The sequence below is a fragment of the Phaseolus vulgaris genome, chromosome 7 (genome assembly GCF_000499845.2).
Source record: "Phaseolus vulgaris cultivar G19833 chromosome 7, P. vulgaris v2.0, whole genome shotgun sequence".
NCBI lineage: Eukaryota > Viridiplantae > Streptophyta > Magnoliopsida > Fabales > Fabaceae > Phaseolus > Phaseolus vulgaris.
In genome coordinates, this window is record NC_023753.2 from 37000448 (window position 1) to 37019547 (window position 19100).

Genomic DNA, 19100 nt, shown 5'->3' on the forward strand with positions numbered 1-19100 from the left:
CATAATCAGGTCTGGTGTTTACTAAGTTATTGTCAATCAGGTTGGTTTTTAATTTAATATATTATTTTGGTTCAGACTACAAAGGCAGGGTGGTTATTATTCTCCATTGGGTTTTTAAATGCTTTGTTTCGAGTCCAGAGTCATATTTACGGGCATTTCTTCATGCACAAAATAAAATTATCTAAGATAGTGACTTAAGTTTTTAGGATACGGGAAGTTGTGACCCATATTTACTTCCGAAATTCCGAAGGAGAATATAAAAAGAAAAAATCAAGTTGGATGCTAAAGCCTAGTTCTTTGTGACTTTTTCCTGACTTCTCCAATTTGGCTTCTAAATCAAGCTGAAAATGCTGTTATTTCTCCTCACAATGTTCATTGGCGGCAATAAAGGCACAAAGTGGAAGCATAATAGGCTAACCCAATGTCAAGTAATCCTTCATCCTTTTTCTGCTGATTAGATAAATATCCTTTTATTGCTATTCAAGTCATTCTATTTACTTCAGTCCCCACAATGGAGTCCCTCAGGTCCCTTATATAAGCACACCCACGTTCATATTGAACACAAATCAGACCCAAATATACTACACTTCAGTGAACAATTTCTTTCATTCACCTTAAAAAGAATGCCTTCACCTGTGCAGCCAAGTCCTTCTCCATCTGAGGGAGAGAAACACAGGCAATTGAATAAAGACATTTGGGAGATGGTCTCTGCCATCACTCACAGGGCCACTGATTTTCACAAATCAGGCTCAACCCACCGTTTGGGGAAGGACGATGAACATGGTTTGAGCATGGTCACCCTTGCAGGTAACAACAATGGTGCCACTATGAGAAGTGAGTTGGATGATAAATCAGGCACCCATTCTCATGGTGATGAGCCAGAGGCACTGAGCACCTATGTTAACAGCAACTTCCAAGCCATCAACAATTCTCTCATGCTTGGTGGAAGTTATCATGCCAATGATCCTGGTGTGCACCTGGACATCTCAGATTTCTCCACTGAGCCTCACCAAAGCCACCACCACAAGGAAGAAAGGCATGGGAAGAAGGGAAAGAAAATAGAGAAAAAAAATTCCAAACCCAAAGAATCATCATCTGCATCTGATTGAGATTAATATTGGTGCTAAAAGCATCAAACCTGTTGAGTGCCAGAAGACAACCACTTGGGTTGATTGTTAAGCACACTAATCATATCTTATATCCTAAGTATGTTTGAATAACCATGTTTTTGTAATACGTTGTTTGTGTTTTTTTTATTCTTTTCATTGTGCGGTGTCAAGCAAAAGCAGTATTTAATTTTCTCATCATATAATAGTATTCTCTATGGCAATAGTTTGAGTATACAGTTACTGTATGATATGGTGAATTTGGTTTGTGTATTTGACACTAATTTTTACAACTAAACAATTTTTCAAGTTTGGTTCCTACCGGAGTTAGAGAGAAAGTGTATTTTAGGGCAGTCAAATATGATTAAGAGGATAAATTCATATTATTATGACTGCAACCAGACTTTGCTTTTATTAAATAGATAAAATTACTCATTCGAACCATATAATTAAACAAATTTTGCCTTCTTTGCACTTAAAAATCATTATTTTTTGTCCTAAAGTATACTATTTTAATTTTTTATAGTTTTAGATGGTAAGAACTAAAAGAGGTTAAAAATGATATTGTAAAAATTAAAAGAAATTAAAATGAATCACTTTTAATTATAGTGACCAAAAGGTAAAATTTATATAACTATAAGGAGTAAATGAGTAATTCAACCTATTTAGTATTATTGGTAGTCGAAAATGTACAATAACTTATAAAATAGTATATGTTTGATGGTATTTTAATCTAAATTTATACAAATTTGGACATTTCTTAATTTGTGTATATCATCGAATAACTAATATTTTGTTGGGAGAGAATAACTAATATATTACTAACTGTCTTTTATGGTTTTAGAAATCAAGAAATGCACTAAAATTTTCATTTCAATAAAATAATTATGAACTTTTTTACTTTATTTTTTTTCATTTATATAAGTATAAATTAATTAAAGATTAGATATGGAGAATAAAGTATTAATTAGCAAAAAAAACTTAATTATATCTTGAACTTAAAATTAAAAAACTTTTACAAATAATGCCCATTAAATCCAAACTGTAGAGGTAGTAACATTTTGTTAGTACAAGTCAAATTAGTTTGAACATTCTTCAAGGTCTTATTGTTGGCCTTGTTGATGTATGAAAAAAATTATTTGAGTTCGAAATTACAAATTTAAGTGGATTCCTCTTTTAAACCCCGAAGAAAAGTTATTAAATGAGATATAACAAAATGTACAATTTTTTATAAAATTTTGTAATAGTATTGGAGAAAGAAAGTATGAAAAATAGAATGTTATAGTGTTGAGATTTATCACTATATAGGACTCAAATGTTAGAACTGTTGAAGAAAATTATTTATCAGTCACCATCATCCAAAAGCACATTTTAATCTAGTTCTTTTTGTTTGTACTAAATTGATAACCTTTTTGAGTCACTAATTTTTCATGTATTGGTTTACTTAAAACATTCATTAAACCCCTCAATAAGGAGACACCTACAAATCAAAGGAAATTGAGAAGTGATAAAAATCAAATTGCACATTAAACAATGATAAAAACTATGCAGCTTTGTCCTACATATAACTTCACCAATATCTTTCTGCTAAACAGTTTCATACTCATTTCCTGTGTGATTGATTATCTTTTCTGGAAATTTAGGAACTTGATGCCATATGCAAATACTAAAAGGAAGAGAAGGCAAAAAGCAACATGAGTTAGTGCAACAACTCCAAGGAAATCATGCTGAAAGCCGAATTGCCTGTCAAGGTACTGTTTTACTGTCATGAGTCCAAAGCCAGGAACCTCTATTGGACTATTTTTGTCACCAACTTGGGATGTCACCAGTCCATATATAGTCCAAGCCACAGGAGACCCCCAATAATACCACCTCCACCATATTGGAATTTGCTGCATAATAAGTAAAATCTATCACAAAAAGACCATGAATTAAATAGTAACTTAGCCTACATGAAAAGGGTTAATTCAAATTTTAAATATGTTCAAGGATTCATTCATGCCACTAAGGGTCATTTTTTATTCTTTGACCTCAACCAATGTGGTTCTCACACATAGTATCAACCATGACTCCACTGCATCAGTCAATTTATTCACAATTTCTCACAATGTCAAGGATCACAAGAAAACTAACTGCAATTTAGAACCTTAATTGGGTCTGTGCATGCACCATCATATAATATTCTTGAGTTAAAATTTAATTTTATGCATGAAAGTGATACTTTTCAGTTTTCCTTTTCCATTTGCTGGCTGGTTAGTAAAACTCTATTGGCAACAAGGAGTTAAGGATGACTAGATATTTGTGGGTGATATGATTGTGAGTAGCACAATAGTCCGAACAAACCTTGTTAAAGTAGATTTTGACATCATCATAAAAAGTGAGCTTTAAATTTAACTCAATTCCAAAAACCAGCTTGTAAAATAAAGTTTGCACCGACTCATATCTCTAGTCCATGTAGAATTCTTTGGAGAGAGTTTTTCCCATCCTAATTCTCATCCTTCATTTTTTTTTCTTAATCTATCGGTTAAAGGCTAATTTTTTTTATCACCATTAAGGAAATAATGAAAGGTTAAAAGGAGGAGTAACTTTTTCCGAGTTACTATATATATTATATGGATACATGTGTGTGTGATAACTGTTCTAATACACATACTTACCGTTCTTGGGATAAGAAAACCAGAGAACAGGTTCCAGAAATTGATGAAGAAGGACATAACAATTGCAGCAATTTGATAGTTTGGTGTGAGAGCTACAGTCATCATTCCATACAGTGTGAAGTACATAAAGCTCATGAATATGAAGTAGTAGAACCACAAAAAGTTTTCAAAACGTGGTTCAAAACCAATCATCCAGTAGAGAATAATGGAATAGGCTAGACTTTGAGTTGCAACATAAATGACTTCAATTGCTACCTGCAACACAGCACTTTTTCTTAATAAATTGTGCAACTTTGATCAGTTATTTAATAGATGCTTTCTTCTACCTGACCAATTGCATACGGCAATTCTGAGTACATTCCAGCAGCTCTTTCACGGTATAGAACTGTTCTTTCTATTGCAACAACTGGTTGAACACTGTTAGTGTTGGAGGCTCCAAGGAAAAATACTGATGCATACATAGCTCCAAGGAGATTCAACAGGTCCTGCTCCTTTTCCCTGCAAAAATTATATTTCTTGTCAATTTTTTATCATGAACAAACAAGAGTTCTTATTGATGGCCTGAAGCTACAAAAGAGTACGAAGATGATACTAAGAACAAGCTGGTTGGTCTTTCGTAGACAAATTTAAGCCTAAGAAACATAACCTTTGGGATGGTATAAGGAAACAAAACAACCTGAGAAAGATTCTCAACACCTCTGCTAAAGGATTTCAAATCATTCAGAAAATTGAGCTGGGGTACCTCTCTAACTCATATAAATATGTTACCACGAACAGAAAGCATCTTCATTCTTCAACTCTAAAGTCAAAGTCTATGTTCAAGGCTAGCACACTACATCTTGTGGCTATTTGCTATTGAAAATTGAAAATAAGGGGACATATGAGGCTTGCCTCTTAAATTGTGTGTCCTTCTGACACACGTATCGGACACCGACACTCATACGACACTTGTAGGACACGTATGGGTGAAGTGTCAAATTCAAAAAATATTTATTGAATATCTGACAATTCTATCACGGCTCTTACACAATTTTAAAAAAAAGAAAAACATTAATTTTCTAAAAAGTTAAACTTACTGCATAAACTTTTATTATAATTATAAGAATAAGGAGTTCCTTACCAAAGCTGGTTTTTGCAGCTTGGTCTTGTTATGCTTAATGATATCTTGGATAAAACCGTGTCATTGTTTATTCAAGTTAGAAATAATTTAGATGTTAACAAGAACTAATCACGTGCATTATAGTTAAATTACTTTTCAACTTACGTCTTTTTTCCTTTGTCCCAATAAATAAGTCCAAAAATGAGACCAATAACTATTGTGATGAAGAATCTGACGGCATTATACTGTGGATTCCTCCAATAGGAGCAATTCTGCTTCCAGAAGCAAGCCTTGCATTGAGTAACAAATGATTGAGAGTATTTAGTCGGAAAGTAAAGGTCCTTTGTTCCAGGTACTGGTGTGCATATTTCCTTAATAAGTTCCTGGTTCTTTCTGTAAAAGGGTCACAAAGTATCTATGAGTAAAACATCATGAGAAAGTTCACATAAATTTGGACAAGAAGAAGCAGGAATCTCTACGAATACAAGCACTTACTGATAAAGGTCCGACTTAGTATATAATTCTCCAAAGTCCACACCAAGCTGAGACTCAACAATAGGAGAAGTGATCTCCAGCATCCATGTGGCTGGATTATATCCATCTTTAATCTCAGGAACTCCTGTGATACCCTTTGAATGGTTCATGCACAATCAGTAAGATTACAAGCATCATACTAATTCAAGAATTTAGACACTATAACGGTAGAGATTTACCTCAAAGTACTCAATAAGATTCTGAGAATTCCGACCAAGAGGACCACCATAAATCACTTGTCCACCTCTCTTCATCAAAAGCAGCTGATATAAAGATGTAATTCAAGGGTGAGTGAGTATATATGAGGCTAACACTCCTCTTAAATAGCATGTCTATGTAAGACACATATATTGGACACCGACACTTGTATGATATTCGTAGAACAGTATCATATTCAAAAATATGTGTTGGATTTCTGACAATTTTAGTATGGTACTAACACAATTTTAAAAATGAAAAATACATTAATTTTTTAAAAATTCAAACTTATTATATAAATTTTTATTATGATTACAAAAATAAAGTATAAATCGTTTTGAACCAGCCATGAAAAAACATATCTCACTCCAAACAAAATCTGAAACATATTTGTATATAAATCTTTATTGTCAATTTATATAATTCATAATTATATATAATATATAGATGTGTGTCTCTGTGTCCTACATTTTAGAGATTATACGTATTTTCGTGTCCATGTCTGTGTCTGTCTCATATTAGTGTCTGTGATACATAGGTGAGTATTGTGCCTTCAAAACCATTACAAAAAATAAACCCCCCCATTGGTTCACAATATTTCAATAGTTTTTTAGACCTTGACTTTATAAACCTCTTGTGGGATTTTAGTGCTAAATAGATATCAGTATTCACCTCGTCAAAATTTTCAAATATATCAATGCTTGGTTGATGAATTGTGCAGACAACAGTTCGACCTGTATCCACTGTATTTCTGACAGTACGCATAACAACTGCTGCAGCTCTAGCATCTAGACCAGTTGTTGGTTCATCCATAAAAATAATGGAAGGGTTTGCAACCAATTCTACAGCAATGGTGAGCCTCTTTCTCTGCTCTGTTGATAAGCCATTTATTCCAGGAAGGCCAACTATAAAATGTCTCACTGAGTGGAGCTCAACCAGCTCCAAAATTTCTTCAATGAACATCTGTAAAATAATAATTAAATTTGTAAAATAAGAAAAATTATTCTTTTGGAGTGTCCTTGATCGATGCTTTGCTTTTTGTTAATTTCTCTTTTCTACTCTTGCTGAGTTTTTTATTATTGAAAAAGAACAACTACATTGCTGCATTGACAAAGTACTAATTAGAACAGAATTATTGGTTGCATACTTACATACTTCACTTAGTTATCACTATTGTACTGACAAAAAGTATCTCAAGTACTATTGATGTTAGCTAATTGTAGAATATGTAAACTAAACAAGAATAGAGAGTCAAATTTCAAAGTACACAGACACATGAAGAGCCAGTGATGGGAAGTTTAACATGAAAACTGATTGAAGAAAACCATACCTTTCGTGTTTCCTCATTAACCTCGTTACTTAGACGCAGCCAAGCAGAAAACACAAGAGATTCGTAGACTGTAACATTTGGGGAATGTATATCATTTTGTTCACAATAACCACTTATCCGAGCAAAAGTTGCCTGGTTTTTGGGATAACCAGATATGCTGATGCTTCCCTCAATATAACCACCTGTTTTCCTTCCTGCAAGAACATCCATCAAGGTGGTTTTCCCAGCACCACTTACACCAACCAATGCTGTTAAAATCCCAGGCCTGAAAGCACCACATATGTCTCTTAGTAGTTGGAGTCTGTTCTCTTCAATTCCTTGTTTCTTCATTTCCTGACAACAAATTACCAAACTCACTTTTGAACATGTGCACTGACATCACTATATAATTTCATGAACTTATTGTTGAGTTAGATGATTCCATTTCACAAAAATGTTTATCGTGTGTAAACATGATATTTTTAAAGTTCTTTAGGCATTCCTTTCTATGTGCAGTTAGATTGGTTAATTGTATATTCTACAGAAAGTTATTAGCTGGTGTAAGTGCAAAATTTTAACTCTTGGTGTCAATTGTCTCATTTACAGACACGCACACACTACTGTTAGTTATGGAATCATGGTAGAATTTAGCTTGAGTGCAAGGGAAAAATGAATTTGGCATAGCCAGGAAAATACAAAAATCAAAGAAAATGTTAAAGTGGTACAAGATGAGGGAATTGGAGGTTACAAGTGGCATATCGATGTAATAATTGACATCTTGAAATGCAAGTGACAGAGGCCTAAAGGGCAGCACCATTCCCTTCTTGGACTTTGTACTCTCTGGAGCTTTAGGAATTGAGCTATGATCCGTTTTTCTAACTTCCATATCAATACCTGTAATAATTGCAATATCTTTGTGTTTATTTCCAATAGATGTGAATTGCTCATTACTCTAACATTTAGGTGTGTAGATAAAAGCTATATTTAAGATACAACATACAAGTGACATTTCTTTTTACTGCGGAGTTTATGTAAAATATAAATGTTGTCTTATGATCTCATTGCAGATTATTTGAAGAGAAAATCAAACTTTACCTTCAAATGAATTAGCAACTGAAGCTGAACTCTGCTCTGTAGTTCCTGTTGCCATTTTTTCTACAAAGGATGAAGCAAATGTGCTTTTCTTTTGGTCTTCATCTTCCAATATAACAGATTTTGAGTTTCCAAATGCTGCAATTTATTTTCAAAGCAGTATCAGAGGATGCTTCTATAGAATGAATTTTTTGGATGGTCAGTGTCTGCCATGGAGCAATGCTCTCTTGATGTGGTTTTCTGTTATGTTTAAAAAATAAGCATTTTTCTAATCTTCCTTTACACTTTCTTCAAAAGAAATTTTTCTATTACAAATTCTCCCGTTAAGAATATTTAGACTAATATGATTTGATCCATGTAACATGACCCCACCTAATAGGAAAAATATGTTGTTTTTTATTTGAAAGAAATTTTAGAACAATATAAGAAACATGGTATTATGTAACACAAAACAATATAGTATGGAAACTTACGATTCAAATAGGTTAGAGCCAGAATGAAACAAATGTTGAAAAGCAAAGAAAATCCTATGAGTGCACCAACAGATTTCCAGTACCAATAGTCTTCTGTAAAAATGCCTCTAGCTTTAAGAAAAGCCTTCCCAACTGTGGGCTCAGGAATTCTTGGGTCAGTATTTGTCTGTGAAAAGTGAAGAATCAGCAACAAAGTAATGATGATCTTGTGTTTATAAGATTAAAGAAACACTGAGATCTTACACCACTCCATCTTTTGTCTAGGAACTCGTTGATGGCTATTGCATTCTGGCCATACATCATAGGTGAAACATAGTAGCACCATATCATCCATGGTCCAATATCATCTATAAATGGAACAATTTCACACGAAAAATATATAATCTGAGTTAATATTAAATCTTTAGAGTATATGAAATTGATGGTATATGGAAGAATGTTACCTCTTGAAACAGTAAATCCACTTAGGACAAAAACAACTAAAATTGTGAAGGAACCAAGTGTGTTTGCCACAACTTTTGTCCTTCCAACTGCAGCAATAAAGCGGAATAGGGATAGAGCCATTTGATTCACACAGAAAAAGGCCAATAACTGACGAAAAAACCTGTAACAGGTTTTAATATACAACATAAACAAAATTTGTAGTCAGTAAAGCTAAAGAATGATAGCAGAGTTATTATAAAATAGAACTGAGATAAACAAAAGATAAAAAGAAGGTAAAAAATATGAGAAAGAATATTTCTTCTATTCTATTTTTCTTACTTATATCAAAACAAAGACTTTGAATATATACAAGTCATTCTAGATCTAGTTAAAGAGACATAATGTAAAGAAACAGATAAAAATTAGAAAAGACAATTAATATTAGTTATCTTCTAGAAGCTTTTTATCCATATTCTTTGTTAGTCCCCGCAAGCTGGATATATGTTATGGATAAGTGTTTAAGCCTTCTAGAAACCAATTATTTGATTTCTATGCTATTGAGAAACTCTCTACTCTCTATCTAGATGTTGCATTATCATACCTGCTAGCTGCAGGAGCAAAGCCAATAGTATAATAAGTGATGATGATCCATAATCCTGATTCCAATAGGGAAAGAGGAACTCTGAGGACCCAGATGGGCAATGCAAAAGCCCATGCTGGAAAGAAGAGGAAGTCTCTCTGCTTGTAGAAAACGGGAAGTCTATTGATTGTCATTGCAAGCTCAGCCACTCCATTGAACATTACATTAAGGAGGCTGAAAAATAATGCACCATAATATTTTCCTGCACCCTCAAGTTCACCAGGCTTCATTTCTGTTCTGAAAAACACTGACATGGTAATCAAAGCTAAAATAGTAATCTGAAAAGTCTTGAATATGTATATAAAATAGTTGCGCTTCATCAAAAGCCACTCTCTTGAAAAGCATGCCTTGAAGATTTCCCATTTGGAGATGCCATACTTTTCCTTCACCAATGCAGCACGATGGCTTTCATTAGGATCAAATGGAACTTTAATCTTTTCATGCAGTTGCTGACCGATGCTGTAGTTCTTGAAATGGGCTACAAACTCAGACACTGTGACATGTTTGTAAGGTATGTCCCTTCTGAACCAATACTGTTCTTGGTCCTTCTTGGAAGTTACCTCTTGTAAGAAGTCTGCAACTCCTTTCCTTTGTGGGCATTTGAAGCCCACAGTTTCAAAAAAATGCTCAACACTCTCACGGGGACCTTGATAGACAATCTCACCCTCTGAAAGCAATATTATGTCATCAAAAAGTTCATATGTTTCTGGTGCAGGTTGCAGAAGAGCGATAATCATAGTAACATCCATGATATGGACCATCTGCCTCATAAACCTGACAATTTGGAAGGTTGTGGAACTATCCAAACCAGTTGAAATTTCATCCATGAAGAATGCTTTTGCAGGGCCTACCAACATCTCACCTGCATTCAGTTATATAAGTTCTTGTTGATGAAAGCTGCAAAATGGATGATTATGCAAAGGAATCTAATATGACACACTATAGGTGGTCCGATAATAGGTAGTCTGATAAGTCCAACAAACTATCGCTAGGATAGGCTTAAACCTAACTCTGATACCATATTATGAAATAGACTTTTAAGTCTAATTCAACCTCATAAAACCAGTTTACGATGTGAGATCTGCACTATACTATGAAATACTCTAATTTCTAGTCGATGTGCAATCTTCAACACAGTTATTTTCCTCTCAAACTCCATGGTATAACCACAACCGTAGTCTAGAAACCACAGCCGCAGCATCGGACACAACATAACATAACATACAAGCTAATATAAAATTGCGTTAGACGCAAATCTAACTATTGCTACATTCATGAGTCTTTGCAGACATAAAAGAATGATGCATTCATCTAATTATTGCTATATTTCATCATGAATTGGTAGCATTTTAGAAATTATTCGACAATATATGCATGTTTGACCTGGTTTCAACACGAGACCAGCTAAAACTTTGAAGTGTATGTGCTCCTTGAGTTACAGTAGAACCAATGTCACCCTAGGAAAAGTATGTGAGTACATGTTTGTGAAGAACTAAAACAAAATGAAGTCACTTAAAAGCATCACTACTCCTCTGTAACAACACATGCAAGTATAACACATGCTTCTGAGTGAAATTTCGTATCCACATACCAGTAGTTAAACGCTTCTTTTGTCCACCAGATATGCCCCTTTGCATCTCATCTCCCACCAAAATATCAGCACATAGTTCCAACCCAAGAATCTGTTGTATAGCATCTAAAAGTTAGATGAAAAGAAATTGAAGTTTGGTTGGCTAAACCTATCGAAAGAAAGTGTCACCAAACCTTTAGAATGTAATCAGTAACAAGACTTGTTTCTTGACCTTCCATTGCTGTGGCTTTCATGAAAGCGTCTATCTCAGGATCTGGTTTAATGTCTGCTGCTACTTCCCGTCTGGACAACTCTTCCAGCATGTCATACCTTGTTCCAACTCCCAGGCAGCGTCCAGAAAAGTCCAGTGTCTCTCTCACTGTCATTTCTCCATAGTGAAGATCATGCTGGCTAATATATGCACATGTTCTTTCAGGAACAAACTCTGACAATTCATGACCACAGTAAGTCACTCTTCCTGATGCCTGTCCACAAAATCTCTGATCAAGTTCAGTGCTGAAATTTCTCTTTCAATCATTATTAAGTTGCTTGAAATGGAAAACTTAATCTCCATAACATGAACATGCTCAACATTGGCTAATTTTTCAAAGTTTCTAGCAAATATGATCAATTATGTCACATAAAGTGTCTCAAGTTAACCAAGTTTTTTTTGTATGCAAAAAGAAGTATATAATATAACTCAGGAGTACCAATGTCTGGTTTAATATTGCAAATGAACTCTATAATCTTAAGTTAACTAAGTAAAAAGGTATTTTACAATTCATAATCATTCTGAATATCATAATGATGTGAACACAACATTAATATTTCTCCCTCAATCAAAATCTTCCTTCCCTGCAAACATTAATATTTTCTGTGATTTTATGTATTTCTATAATTTTCAATAAAAAATTAAAAATTCTTAGACATCAAAGATACTTGTTAGCTATGTAACACATACATTGACACGAACACAGAAATATATTATATGGACACGGAGATACGTATATTCTCTAAAATGTAAGATACGGGGACACGGATCTATATATTATATAACTATGAATTATATTAATTGACAATAAAGATTTATGTGCACAAATATGTTTCAGCTTTTTTTAGCAAAAATATATTTCTCATAACCGGTTCAAAAATATTTGTTCCTTATTTTTTATAATCATAATTAAAATTTATACAATAAATTTGAGATTTTAGAAAATTAATGTATTTTTTCTTTTTAAAATTGTGTTATAACTGTGCTAGAATTGTCAAAAATCTAACAAATATTTTTTGAATTAGACATTTCACCAATACGTATACGGCTGTCAGTATCTGATAGACAAATACGTTATTTAAGAGACGTGTCTGAACCTCTTAAGAAACATCTTATATGTAGTTTCAAAGATTAATTCTTAAAAGAAAAGGGGAAGAAGAGGAATGTAACCCTTAAATCCTTGTCCATTTTTCCAGCAAGTGCCTGCAGGAATGTTGTTTTTCCTGATCCTGGAGGTCCCAGAAGCAGCGTCATTCTGTAGAGATAGAAAGAAAGTTAAATTTAGTTCGCAAAAGTATCAATTAGATAGTGCAGTTGTTGATTTAGAAAGTGACTTCAATAATAGGAATTTGTATAGCAATAATAAGAATTTTTATCATTGAAATTTATAGTTTTAACAGATCACTCTTAATTTATTTGATTGATTATTTATATGTACCTATCATAATCTTATAAAATCTATAAAAAAATAGTAAAAAATGAATTTTAAGTATAATTTAATCATATAATTTAAGTTATGTTATATATTGTTAAATGTTCTAATTTTTATTCAACGTGATTCTAACAATTTATTTGGTAAAACAATAAATTTGATAAATGATTTATTTAGTCAAGCAATTGTTATATTACTTCTAATTTCTAATGCCATGTTCGAATTACCAAAATTTAAGAAATGAGTAATTAGTCATCAACTTCTTTAACCAAAAATGCTATAGACTCACACCACTGGTAAGCATGTTTGAATTTTGTTAAGAGTTCTCTAAAATGAAAAAAAAATAAAAACTAGTGACAAAACTGTTTTATAAAATAAACTTTAAATTATATATACCAAATTATTACATATAAAATTGAAATTTTATTTTATTTATGTGAGATAAATTTTAAAAAATACACTTTTTTTTTATTTTTTAAATTGAGTGAAAATAATTAATGGTCTTAATATAGATGAATCAAGCCGACACAATTTTTTGGGTCGTACATTTTTCCAACTTCAATTGTTCAAACTTTTATACAAAAGCAAAAGCAGGAACACGACTTGATGCAGTGAATTCATTCATTTACACAAACATATATTAAATATTTTATTTAAACTTTCATATTTAATCATTTTTTAAAATATTAATTAATTACTTTGGACATAAATAATCTAAATTATAATTATAATTAAATAAAAAAACTTAAATTATAAAATAACTAAAAATATAATTTAATTCTTATTTTTAGTTACTTTTTATCTTTTAGTTTGTACATAATTAAATATAATTAATAAATTTTAATATAATTTATTTAAAAATGTATAAATAAATTAAAATTAAAAATTTGTGTGACGGGTTGTTTAGAATATATTAGAACCCAATAAGATGTAAGAAACATAAAAATGAATAATAAATTTTAAATATGATTTCTTAAGTATGAAGTCATACATGTTTCAAAAATGTGAGATACACAAGATCCTATTGAAACTGCACATTATGAAGATTAAAATTATACATAGAAACACTAATTACTTACCTTGATGGCTTCACAATTCCACTAATATCTTTGAGAATCTTCACAACTTTTTCTTGGAGAATCTTGACAGCCTTTGTATGTAAAGGCAAAAGGGAAAGAAATCCCAGAACTCCAAACACAAAGTTTAAAAGATAATTCACTAGTACCTTGTAAAGAAAACAGACTATGTTATGCAAAGCATATTCATCTACATGTTTGCAAAAAACAAAATAGAAAAGTAATAAAAGTATTAGTTAAGAAATCACTAAATACTTTTTCATTTGAAAATTATGTTAAGGATAATAACTAGTATTAAATATTAATTAGGGTTAATTATGTTTTTCTGTCCTGTAATGTAACGAAAAATTGGTTTGAGAGACTTCTTGGATACTTGTAATAAGAAAACTATTAGAATGAGTCTTTATCAATTTTTGTTTAGGTAACAAACAAATTTTTAGTTATGTTATAATCTTATAATATGTACGTCAATAATGAATTCACACTAAAAATTCGTTTGTCACATAAAGTAAAAACTTATTTCAATGATTTTTTTATAACAAATATTCAAGAGGTATGAAAAAATTAATTTTACGTAAAAATTTAATGAATAAAAATATATTTAAAACATATTTAACCCTATTAAGTATGATTAGAAAAAGTAAGATGTTTGTTGAACATGTACCTCAATTGCATTGAGAGTAAAATTGAAGAGTGTTGGTAGTGCCCTTGTTCCAACATATGCATCCCCTTCAACTGATAAGTGCTCATACCTGACTTCAATCTTGGGAATCTCAATGCCTACCCTGTAACAACAAACAAAAGCAATTAAGATTAAAGAAACATAGAAAATTGTGGTTTGAACAGAAGACAGACATTTAAAAGGGCACCTATCAATTCTCTCCCTCATGATATGGAGGAAACTCTCATTGTTCTCTTCAGCAGTCCCAAGTATGTTTTGAAGGAGATGCTTCTTTTCCTGCACTCCAAGCTTGGTGATCTCAACCTCTTCATACTTCACTCCTCCATTCTCCAAAACTTGCTTCAAAATGCCTCTCCTCATCCTATCATATGTTGGAAGCCTCCTCAAAGCCTCCCACTTCAGCTCCTCCTCTTCCTCTATTTCCCTTCCACCTCTATGGAACACATCACTCTCTCCACTCACTGCATCATCAAACCTTGCTGAGGCCAAATCTCTGCTTGCTGCTGATGAACAACTCCTCCTTCCTTCACTCCTTGACCTCACTACATCTTCCCCAGCACCACCCTCTTCTTCTGTTGCCATATCAATCAAAGATATGTCCCTTTTGTCAGTGTTGTACTTGTAAGTGGTGATCAGTGTCTTTGTGTGACCCTTCTTCAAACTCTAAATGAATCAAGTAAACTTTGACAGCAGCAATGATGGACCACTCTCACTCACATTTTCCAACATGGAGGTACAAGGAAATTGGAAGGTTTTGTGACCATTTTGGCTCAAATCATGAAATCAATTTGATGAGATGAGTCTAAGACAAATATTACTATTTGGCATCAAAGAAAGATCTTGCTATGGGAAAAGTGTTTATGCAGGTGAAAGTAGTGAAGGTGGGAACAAAGTGTGATGTGAAAGTGTAAATTTGCAGGGTTGTATATAGTTTAGATAACTTGCAATTGGTGCCAAACCACAACATGTCAACATTTGTAATTAACTACAGGGTTCTATATAGCCGACTAAGGATATTGTGAGGAGTGTAATCCATTAACTAAGAGTAATTGAATGCGACAAACATTGCTCAATTCAATATTTTATTAACTGTAAGAATTTTGGTTTTAGCATGAACACAATTAGGAGGTAGCAATTAACATTCTTTTACAAATTAATACATCATTATCAAATGAGTTCAGTGGATATTTTCCAACTTCAAAGTTCACTGTACATAGCTGTTAATCTAAGAGATTTTATACCATTAATATCAATTATTTAGAAATCAGTTTTAATATAGTTTTTAGAATAATCACTATTATATATAGTGATTTTACATTGATTGTGAATTTCTTTTTTTATTTCTATCGTTAGGGATCGAATGATCCTACGACGTACCGGTTCATGATATTGAATGATATAAAAAAATATATTAATAAAAAATTTGTATTAAGCAAACTGTATGAAAAATTAAGTAATATGAACGTTGATTATGACACATATCTTGATTTAGGTCCAACCGTAAAAGGGTCATCAGATCTTGCAAATAAACATAACAATCAAAACAAATGTACGTTATTATTATAATATTTATTGTATTTGGCGACCAAATACGTAAGTGTCGAAAAACATTTTGCTAGTGTACTCTAACTGAGAACCAAAGTTCAAACATTAATCAAAAAATTAAAATAAAAATGAGATCACAAGTAAAAGTGTAAATTGTTTATTGTCTTAGTCCCTCATATAATAATATTTTTTGTTAATTGTATCAAATTATCATTAAATTAAAGAAATGCATGCTTCCAAGGCAAGCTAATTTTAGTCTATCACGTATTACTTTTAATAATTAGTTTATTAAAAATGTAACTAGATTAGAATGTACACATCCAACGTTACATTTGAAAATAAATATTTTCGTGCAAAACACTCGAAATTTTTTGGAGTATGTATTCAATTTGACTCGTGGAAGATTTTATCTTTTTTAGTGCTTCTCAATCATTTTTATGCACAAATTTGTTAATTTCTAATAAGTTAATCTTACTAAAATAACTCATTTAGTGACAAAAGTAATCTCTTAAAAAACTAGTTCACCTTTCCTTAAGATAAGATAATTTACACATTTTAAAGCAGTTAATTAACTTGGTTAATAACATTAAATCTATTAATAATCTATATTTTTTATTTATCCTCAAAATTATTAGAACTCATCTTCTCACTACTCTTAATTGTTTTTCACTCAATCACTTTTCAGAATAATTAATATTCGTTTGAACTCGTTACTTTCTTTCCATATTTAGTGGTCAAATTAATGAAGTAAATTAATTTGATCTATTATATTATTATAACATTTTTGTGAATAAGATGTGTTTGATTTAAATATCCTTTTAAGTATATATTAAGTGTTTTTGCATAATCTTATACTTTTTAGTTTATGTTATTTTTATATTAATTTAAAAATACACCAAATATTTACTATTTGGAATAAATAGTTTATTACATTTAATATGCCAAAATATTTAAAATTACATTCACCTCATAATTGATTATCTCATCACTTTTCTGTTTTGTGAAATGTTTGTTAAATAATAGCATATGGCTAATTTTTTTTATCAATAAATAATAAATTAAAATATTTTTTTAATAAATTAGATTTGAAGTTTTTTTCTTGTGAAAAAGGACTTTTAATATTGAATTAAATAGAACTAAAAATCAAATATATACAGGTAATAATTTATTATTTCAATTTTATTTTTAATTAATTAAAAAAACAATAAAATGTTATTAATTAACATTAAAACCATCAAAATTGTAATTAATTATCAATATTATACATAGATAGTATTAGTTTTAGTAATCAAATTCTTATTAAGTTTGATTAGGAGTTTGTACAAAGAAAACTAAATATTATGATTATGGGTGTAATTCTTAGTTGGATATATTTTATTAAATGTACCAAATTTGGTAAATAAAATTAAGAATTTTATTTAAATATATAACATTTGGTATATTGAATGTAACATCATAAAGTTACTAATTAAATGTTATTACAAATATTTTATCAACAATAAATATATAATGATTAATGGTTCATAGAAAATTAATACTAAGTTTGAACTTATAGTTTAACACCTCTCATAATATCAAGTTAGTATGATAATTTATCTTCTTTGGTATAAAATTCATCTAACAAACTTCTATGATAGGATAATTTCTTACATATCTCATCAATCGATGACTCACTAATTCAATTTGATGTTAGAAATATATATTGACTATTACCATAATATTTAATTTGAATAAGAAAAATATAGATAACTAAAACTTCAAACAATAAATGTTAAGAAAAAACATAAAAATAACGTTTAAGTCATGAGTGAGTCACTTGAACAACAACACTTGAGTAATAAGACATATCTCTTTAGCATCATTTGATCGATTCAGCATCATTTAATCACTTGAGCACTATTTAATCACTTAAGTGATACAACTATGAAGGAGAGAAAATTGATTTTATCTTTTTTGTTCTTATATTAAAAGTAGGATATTTGAACATCAATAAGTAACAAAAAAAAATGTTTGATGTTGTTATTCACTGCTAGGAAATTATTAAATAAAAATCACTTTAGAGACTAAAAATAATTAGTTACTATACTGACTAAATTATATACTATTTTAGATACTAAAAAAATTATTGATTTCTAAATTAGTTTCTATTATTGATAAATAGTTTATAAATTAGTATCTAATTAACTATCAAGGTTTTAACTACCAATTATTTAGATTCTAAATTTGATAGGAAAAACCTTAGTAGCTAATTATATATCAGTTTATAAACTATTTATCAATAGTAGAAACTAATTTAGAAACCAATAATTTTTTTAGTTTCTAAGATATTTAGTCACTATAGCAATTAATTATTTTTTATCTCTAAAATTAGTTTCTATTTTATGAATTTTTTTTCTTTGTAGTTGACATTGTATTTGGAAAAGTGATTCCATAACGTGAAACTTGTGATCCACAGTGTAAGTATTGAAGTTGGTTACCCAAACACTAAGGAAATGAAGTGCCGTAAAGAAACACTTCAATTTCCAAAAAGAAAAAGCACTTCCTACCTAAACACATATTTCTAAACTTCTCATTCCTTCCAAAAATTTATCTCTTTGTAAAAAGGGAAAAATCAATGGACATCAAACTTTCTCCAACTATTTTATACTTATATACTTTTTAGAAAAAAAAATTAAGAGAAATATTACACGTTCTTCTTTTAAGAATTCATAAATAAACAAAGAAGGAACTATAAATAATGTATTTTTGTAGGTTGAGAGATGATATGAACCTACCCATATTTAAACATATGAATCTTTTAAAGAAATTTACATTGTATAAACTACTATATATAATTAAGTATTAATCACATATTATTAGAGAATAATGTTGACACTTAATTTATTACTTATATCAATAACATAAAAATGTATGGTAGTATTATAATTTAAATAGGGTGAAATATGTTTTTTATTATAAGTGATTTTTTTTCATAATCCAAATTTTACACCTTC

The 19100-nt window shown here is 30.7% G+C and overlaps 2 protein-coding genes across 2 annotated transcripts; one reads left to right on the forward strand and one right to left on the reverse strand.

Moving 5' to 3' along the window:
• Window positions 1-35: 35 nt before the first annotated feature.
• Window positions 36-1411, forward strand: LOC137830514 (uncharacterized). Its single transcript, XM_068637915.1, has 2 exons — window positions 36-428; window positions 642-1411. The coding sequence occupies exons 1-2, from the start codon at window positions 348-350 to the stop codon at window positions 1107-1109; spliced, it is 549 nt and encodes a 182-aa protein (XP_068494016.1). The 5' UTR covers window positions 36-347; the 3' UTR covers window positions 1110-1411.
• A 1200-nt stretch (window positions 1412-2611) lies between these two features.
• Window positions 2612-15551, reverse strand: LOC137830515 (ABC transporter G family member 39-like). The gene is made up of 20 exons (XM_068637917.1): window positions 14750-15551; window positions 14545-14665; window positions 13884-14029; window positions 12543-12627; window positions 11296-11586; window positions 11123-11213; window positions 9493-10393; window positions 8912-9072; window positions 8712-8815; window positions 8469-8634; window positions 7999-8133; window positions 7652-7797; window positions 6925-7257; window positions 6267-6557; window positions 5576-5659; window positions 5358-5491; window positions 5028-5255; window positions 4090-4261; window positions 3764-4018; window positions 2612-2998 (listed from the first exon to the last, which is right to left on the reverse strand). The coding sequence occupies exons 1-20, from the start codon at window positions 15142-15144 to the stop codon at window positions 2729-2731; spliced, it is 4509 nt and encodes a 1502-aa protein (XP_068494018.1). The 5' UTR covers window positions 15145-15551; the 3' UTR covers window positions 2612-2728.
• Between the last annotated feature and the right edge of the window lie 3549 nt (window positions 15552-19100).

Bases quoted from the DNA above. Each gene is read 5' to 3' on its own strand.
- LOC137830514 (XM_068637915.1), top strand. From the start codon at position 348: ATGCTGTTATTTCTCCTCACAATGTTCATTGGCGGCAATAAAGGCACA. The intron at 429-641 runs GTAATCCTTCAT...TCACCTGTGCAG, and splicing joins ATAGGCTAACCCAATGTCAA to CCAAGTCCTTCTCCATCTGA.
- LOC137830515 (XM_068637917.1), bottom strand. From the start codon at position 15,144: ATGGCAACAGAAGAAGAGGGTGGTGCTGGGGAAGATGTAGTGAGGTCA. The intron at 7,258-7,651 runs GTAACCTCCAAT...ATTTGTTGTCAG, and splicing joins ATTACATCGATATGCCACTT to GAAATGAAGAAACAAGGAAT. The intron at 5,256-5,357 runs GTAAGTGCTTGT...ACCCTTTTACAG, and splicing joins ACTAAGTCGGACCTTTATCA to AAAGAACCAGGAACTTATTA.